A 7,840-nucleotide genomic window follows, 5' to 3' on the forward strand; every position below is an offset into this window, starting at 1 on the left:
TTTATTGAACCTAGTACGGTACCGTAATCATAGTATTTTTGAGATGTACAACATTTTTAGATTGTAGCCGATAATTTGTTGTCTGTAGTATTTGATATTTAAAATACGAAACAACTATGCATCTTGTTCCAATGCTTAAATTGATAAAGTACTATTCGTTTTTTCAAGGAAGCATGTAGTTATAAAAAAGATGAAGGAGGATGAATGTGCTATGCATTGCTGTTATGAAGATTGTGCACTTAAAGTGCCGGTTGCACAAAAGGCGGTTAAATTTTAACAGTGATTGGCTCCACGAGAACCAATCAGAGAAGCCGTCTTATCAAAAAGGCCTTCTCCGATTGGTTCTCGTAAAATTAGCCACAGTTAAAATTTAACCGGCTTTTGTGCAACTGGGCCTTAGTGCCATAAGTTATAAACAATCAAGTTTTTCATTGTCAGATTAATTGATAAAACTAATATTCAATTTTAATAATTTGTACCCTGTAATCCAGTAGGTAACTCTAATCCAAGTTATCTCAATAAATAAATGTTGTATAAATATGATGGAATATTATTGGAAAGTGTTCCAAAAATAATTTAAAAAATTGTATGGAGAACAATCATTTTATTCCATTAAGTTGAGAAATAACATCACTGCTTCCAATGTCTTAACATTTTTCAATGATTTCAAACTTGTGTGCTTAGACAAAATCCAAGATTCAGTTCTTTCCTCTTAATTCTTTGCCCTGTTGAAAATTCGAAACAGTCTATTAGAATGGTTACAAATACGAGTATAATAGAACTTTGTTCAAATTTACTTGTGAGAAGGATAGAAAAATACCTTACTAAAATATGCCATGCTCTGAATTAGTCTACCTAACTAAAATCGATGAAGTTAGTAATAAAAAAAATATTGAATTGATTAATTTTTTTGGAAACTGGATATTGGAACTGAGTGTTCACATCGCTAATATCACAGGTATAGTGCCTCAGTAATTTAGATCTAGATTCTACATCAAAATAGTTTACATCATTGTAGTTAGTAGTTAGAGCTTGTTCACATGACAGCGACTTACGCTCGGTTGTCGCGCGGTTGGTAAATCGCTCGATTTGCCAGTCTCGTACACATGACAGCGATTCATGAGCGATTTGCCCTCGGTTAAGTCTGAGATTACAACCGCCGCGATTCGCCGGCGACTACTAAAACCGAGCGATGCATGTGTACGGCACCATGTGTTTCCCTATACCTGGCAATCGCTCGGTTGGTCAATCGCGCGACAACCGAGCGTAAATCGCTGTCATGTGAACTGGCTCTTATATAGATTGCTAGATTGTCAACTGACAAGAGTCAGTAGGCCTACTTGACAATATAGTAATTAATACGATTTTTATTTATACATAGTAGCAAGGAAAACGGAAGAAGACAGTCTCCAGATTTTTTTATAGTAGTAATCGCTTTTGCCCAATTGTAGCATTGAATTTGAATTTTTTATTAGATATAAAAAAATAGTATAGCATATTGCAGTTTAGTTTGGCACTTTCCAATACAATTATTGTGTGAAGTATTTTTTTATATTTGCTTAGTAGAATATCATTTTTGAGCAAGGTAGCTCAAAATTTACAGCTCAAGAGTCTTGAAAATAACATATTTTGTGTTACGTAATTCAGGAAGCTTCCTTTGTGAATTTATTTTGTCTGTGGAAGTAATAAATCTAAAGAAACTTTTCAATATTATCTAAGAATAATATTAAGCAGTTCAAGATAATAATTATAATGTTCCTTGATAGAAAATATTTGAAAACTTTATAAGATTACTAGCAGTTTACCTTCTTATTGCTATCCACAAAACAACTCTTCAGTGAGAAGCCGATTTCACAAGGATTCATAGCGTCTGGCACAGCTGAAAAAAATAGTAGAAATGAGGATAAGATGGTCATGATTACAAAAATGAAAAGCTTGTTGAAAACACAGTTTGTGTATTGAAGGGTTCAAAATGGTTGCCAATTTTTTTGAAGTGACAGGATATATACTTTGAGTTTTAAAACGACCGTTGATCAAATTAATGATAGTTTTTAATCTTTATTATAAATGAATAAATTATAGGAATCTTCAAAAAAAGAATAGTTGAGTTTGTGGCTGACACATACTGGGAAATCATGTAGAATCCTACGAAGGCCTACTGTTTTTCTATTTTACAATATTACATGACTTCCCAATACATATATGAGGATGAGGGTGGACAATATTACGCATACTTGCTAAACTTTTCATGGGACAATGATTTTGGATAATTGATGATTCAAGGCCAGTGTAACAAATAATAATATTTTGGAAAATTATCTTCTACCGGTACTTGATATGAAAATGGCATAACGATAAACATTCAGAAAACGACTGAATTTTGAAAAAAATCCATACTTGCTCTTTTTCAATGATATAGCCTACTTATACTCAATAATAATAATTTTACTAGATAAAAATAATACTCTTATAATATTATAAATAAGAGCAATACTCTAAATTCCAACTGACTCACCTGCCACGTGGCAAACATTTATAGCTATATTCGCCATTGTTTTTTCGTCATGTTTGTCTGCATAAAATGTTTCCACCAAATTTTTTGCGGTTTTCGTGTCGAGGAATCCATCTTTCAACTGAAATAGATTTATGAGGGGATAAATACATAATTATCAATTATTCGAAAACAAAGTGGAAACATATCATCAACAATCAGAATTGAATCAATGAAAAATCAGTCAGTAAGTAAAAGTCTACTTAATTTTAAATTATTTACTTAATATTTGACTGCATGTCGTGTTGAAATACATAGAAAAAAGTGTGTTAATACATCGCAACTCGGAATGAATCAAGAAACCACAACCGAAAAATAATAGTTGGATGAGTATAACTCCCTATAAATTTAATTAAGAATATAAAAAATTGAATATTATGAACACAATATGAATAATGAATTCCCAGAGCAATGGAAGAATCTACATAATATAGGCCTGCATTGTTAATCTATTTATTTATAACATTGAAAAAGATATTGCTAGGTAATATATAATGAATCACTAGCACCCTCATATTATTTTATTCCAGACGCAACTAGTTTTGGATATTTCATCCCTTCCTCAAAAGTGTGAAAATATCAAAGTGACATTTCGACAATTGAGAATTGGATAAATACCTGAAACTAGTCGTGTCTGGAATAAAATAATATAAGGGCGCTATTGATTCTCTGTATTTGAACTTTCATATGTAGCCCTATCAAGGTACTCAATATAGAGTATCAATATTTATAGTGGAATATCAATAGAGAGTAGTATAGAGCAAAGACCTTAAAGATGCATAGACTCACATGCAGCGCTAGTGTCGTACTTGGAATTGAAATCCGCCATTGAGGGGGCAACCCATAAGATTATTACATACCAATGCCACCAATGCCTTTGTGATCTATAGTATTACAAATGAATACTATATAATATCTCGTGCTAAAATACCCCAATGGCGGCCTTCAATTTCAAGTAAGAGCTATCATTGGGAAGGCATAGGCATTGTGGGTCTATACCTCTTCAAGGTCTTTGGTATAGAGTATCAATATATAGTTCTACTATAATATATGTAGTATTGCTAAGTCTTTAACATCTTTGCATGTAGGTTAATTCAATCAACTTTACTGAATTTGTACAGTTTATTAATATAATTGCAGCAACAATACAACGAAAAGTAAATAAGCTTGATCATGGCAGAAAATAAAGTGTAGATTAATGTAGATATTTCAAAAAAGCAAGAGTAGAACTTATTAGTAGACAAAGTTACAGAATGATAATAATTCATATGAGACAATACAAAATTCATCAAATAACTCAATGTAGACTACCGTTAGTCATGTATTGGATTTAACAATAAAATGGGGCTTCACCAAAAGTTTCTTCTTATATATATTGAGCTGTTTTGTAAAGCATAAGAATAGAAAAATATTGTCGTCTACAATATTTTTATTATTTATGGAATCAGCTAAGTTCTTTCTACTCACCAAACCAAATCGGTTGAACAGACAGGTCAGGAAACACTGAAAAAAGAACGGGTACCAAAGACATAACATAGATTAATAAATATTGACAATACACGTTTTAAATGTAACAATTTGATTTATTATTTCGATTTGGATTTCTGATTAATTTCCATTTAATGAATCCAAATCGATTCTTTAGGAATATCAGTAGACCGAGGCAGTGGGTAGCCAATGCTACATGATACCAGTACAATAATTCTAATGGAATTAATTCACCATAATGCACCCAATGCAGATACACAAATTAATAATATTACTTTACGTAACAAGTCCGGTAACGATAATTTACCGCATAAGTATTATTGTTTCTGCCCGAAACGTAGTTGAGGGCAGAATTACCATACGAATGCGCGGTAAATACGTTAACGTACAAGTTACGTACAACATTTTTGTCATACTTATCTGAGAAAGAATAATATTGCTGAGAAACAGAAACCATTACCTGCTGCTGCTCGAGCTACTGCATTCTATAAACATGACTAGCGCCTAGTTCATAACAGACAGACCCTTTGAGACCAAATAAAATAATAAAGGCCTAAATTATAAGATTTCAGATGAGTTCTTATAACTTGAAACTCCTTAAATGAGTTCTTTAATTATTATTTAAGTTAGTATATTAATCACTCAGATGTTATTAGGACTCAGTAGAGTCCTAACATACTCGACTGTAAAGAAAACATATGATCTCTTTACAGTATAGTATGCTGTAATGAAAATCACATGTTTTCTTTTTCTGAAAACAGCTGTTCACCGGCTTGATTTGATGCATGGAAAACAGCTGCAATTGAGTAAGTATGACAAAAAAATATTGAAACAAGTCCTAGCATAAATCTTGGACCCACACCTTTAGTAAAACATATCACAAATATGAAAACACTTCACTTATATTGGATACTTTTGAACAAATTAATAAAAACTTGTAGTACCCTTTTTATTAAAAACTTTAAAATATTTCAACGACAAGTTTCGACCCTAACTCAGGTCATTTTCAAGTTGAAATTGAAATATTTCAAAGTTTTTAATAATAAAGGATACTACAAGGTTTTTATATTTTTTTTATTGATTTGCACAAATATGAAATACACTATCAGATGAAGATAGGTAGTGTTTATCAGACTGCTAAAGATATTTTAGTCAAATGTTTATCTGTTTCTAAATTCTCATGAGATAAGCTTTAGAAATCTTGAAAAAACATAATAATTGGATTATAGTTTTTATAAGTCTATATGTGCCTACCTTTTGACCGAGGGTAGATGGCAACTCTTCATTAAACAGCAGTGGAAGGTAGTCGTTAAGTCCTATAAAAATAAGTTTCTTTTGAAAATTTGTAGTTGAATAATACCTCAAATATATTTTGTCGTTTTAATAATGTAATACAAACCTGTTTCGCATTATTATCATCATTACCATACCTTTGAATATCTTGTTCTAAAAGTAATTCATAATCTATCTTGTTCAGGTCTATTGTCACAAATTTCCGACTACAAAACATTGCTCTCAAGTTTGAGAGTTCTTAATTCGTAGCATATTTTTTCAGAACACATAGCTTAATCCACAAAATTATGAACTAACTCAATATAACTTATAACTCATAAAATTCTAATACTTTAATCCAGTAAATCTCAATTTACTGCTATTCAATTCTGAACTCTCAAAGTGAGAATAATTCACTTAATGATTGTGGATTAACTATTAACGTATCTGTGATTTTGAGGAATATAATATAACTATTTTCCTATATTATCAATTAACATCATCCAAGTAGATCTATTATGATATTGAAATTGATAATTTTGTAGGCTAATTTATCTACATTTATTAAATATTGATTTATATTAATTAGAATCTAAAGAGTTAATCTCACCATCGCTATTCTGCTCAGCGTTTACATCCATGCAAAACTTCAGCTCGCTAGCTATTGATTGAATCATGGGCATTTGGGTTCCTTGCATTGATTGTTGCATCATCAAAAAATTAGCTCCCTGTAATACAGTAAAATATTATATCAATTTTCATCTTGATGCACTAATTTTAATGAATACTGATGCTTTTCGAGCAGAGAAAATATCGTTGGCTCTTGGCTTAGTTTTATACATTACAAGAAAGCAAACATGTGAACACTCTCATAGAAAATATAATTATTGTATAGTATTTTTCGGCTCAGAACAGCAGACATCCATTGGAAAGCAGGGCTAACTCTAACTTTTTCTTATCTTTAAGCATTTATAAATTTAAAACTCTATCACAAATTCTATCAGGGACGAGCCCCTTTTTTGAATCAGTTCTACTCCAACGACTATCCAAAATGGCTACCATCCAACCTTGTTCATGACACTGTCTATCTGGAATCCCCAGTCTTCGACAACGACGACAAGTATCAAGTAAGTAAGTAAGTAGTAAGTAAGTAAGTAAGTAAGTAAGTAAGTAAGTAAGTAAGTAAGTAAGTAAGTAAGTATCATGTGAAATACTCAAAACTATAATTTTTTTCTCATATCCTATTGACTTTTTTACTTTCATGATATCATGTCATTCTGATGACAATTCTCAATCAATTATTATTAGGAATTGATTTTTGTTTTCACTTTTTATTAAAATAAATACTCGCAGTTTTTGCTTCAAATATACTATTAGTAATATAAGAAAATAAAACTTAAAAATCAATTCATGTGACATTATCTTAGTAATCGAGTGGAATTGATATGACTTAGTAATCGACTGGATATGAGAGAGTTGAATATAACATTCGAAGATTTGAAGAACAAGTTGGACAACATCAGAATCCTGAAGGACAAACAGACCAGACTGCAGATCAAAGTCAGACACAGAATGGGAAGAGTGATTTCGGACGAGGAAAGGAAATTAATTTCTGAACGAATGAAGAAATATTGGGCTGAGAGAGGACGGAGTAAAGGTAGAAGATACTGACTACAGTGGTCCAATGAAGGCCATAAAATTATAATAATAATAATAATAATAATAATCGAGTGGAATTGAGAATTATATTAAAAACTGTACAGAAAGAGTTCCCTCTCTCACATCATCTATCTGACAAATGCTCTTAATCGGAACATTTATATTGGTTTGGATTATTATAATACGCCTACAGTCAATAAACTGATAAAGGAGTTATTACTGATAAGGAAGTTTCAAAAATAATTATTGAATTTTTATACTAACCAGAACTGAAGATAAAAATGGAATGAAAGTGAAAACAATTAATACACTCGTTCTCTCCATTTTGTTCACAACTAAGGTAGATTAAAATCGTTCAACTGTTACACCGGCTGTATACAATGAAATGAAAATTCTGTACTGAATAGGTTGAGGATGATTTTTTCTAACAAACGATTTGAATGGGCTGCTCTAAGCTCTAAAGCAAATATTACAAATCATGCTTGCATCCAGAGAAATATTACCAGCTTCAAATGATTCAGATTACTTTCAGATTTTATCATAATCATTTCATTATACGAATTATCAAAATAGTTTTAGTTTTAAATTTAGATTTGTTTAAAAGATAATGTTTTGTAGAAACAAATGTTTGGTTCATTCTGCGTAAACCCAGAGGTAGTTTTTTCTCCTTTCCTCCAAATATAATTTGATATTACATTTTCGATTCTCGTTCTCTCTTATTAAAATCGATGTGAATGGTTTTTCAATCAAATTCTTCTTACCTATTGTATTGTGGAATGTGCATTGTCTTTTATTGACTATCCATACTGTAGCTTTTATAACAATTGTTTAAATAAACAGCATATATCATCAAGCTTCAATGAATTGAAC

At 31.0% G+C, this 7,840-nt stretch overlaps 1 protein-coding gene across 1 annotated transcript; it reads right to left on the reverse strand.

Annotated features, from left to right (window-relative positions):
• Positions 1 to 583: 583 nt before the first annotated feature.
• Positions 584 to 7,518, reverse strand: LOC111058415. The gene is made up of 7 exons (XM_039429890.1): positions 7,235 to 7,518; positions 5,922 to 6,039; positions 5,294 to 5,355; positions 4,019 to 4,054; positions 2,516 to 2,633; positions 1,806 to 1,879; positions 584 to 725 (listed from the first exon to the last, which is right to left on the reverse strand). The coding sequence occupies exons 1-7, from the start codon at positions 7,292 to 7,294 to the stop codon at positions 699 to 701; spliced, it is 495 nt and encodes a 164-aa protein (XP_039285824.1). The 5' UTR covers positions 7,295 to 7,518; the 3' UTR covers positions 584 to 698.
• Positions 7,519 to 7,840: the final 322 nt, after the last annotated feature.

The sequence above is a fragment of the Nilaparvata lugens genome, chromosome 6 (assembly GCF_014356525.2).
Source record: "Nilaparvata lugens isolate BPH chromosome 6, ASM1435652v1, whole genome shotgun sequence".
Lineage (NCBI taxonomy): Eukaryota > Metazoa > Arthropoda > Insecta > Hemiptera > Delphacidae > Nilaparvata > Nilaparvata lugens.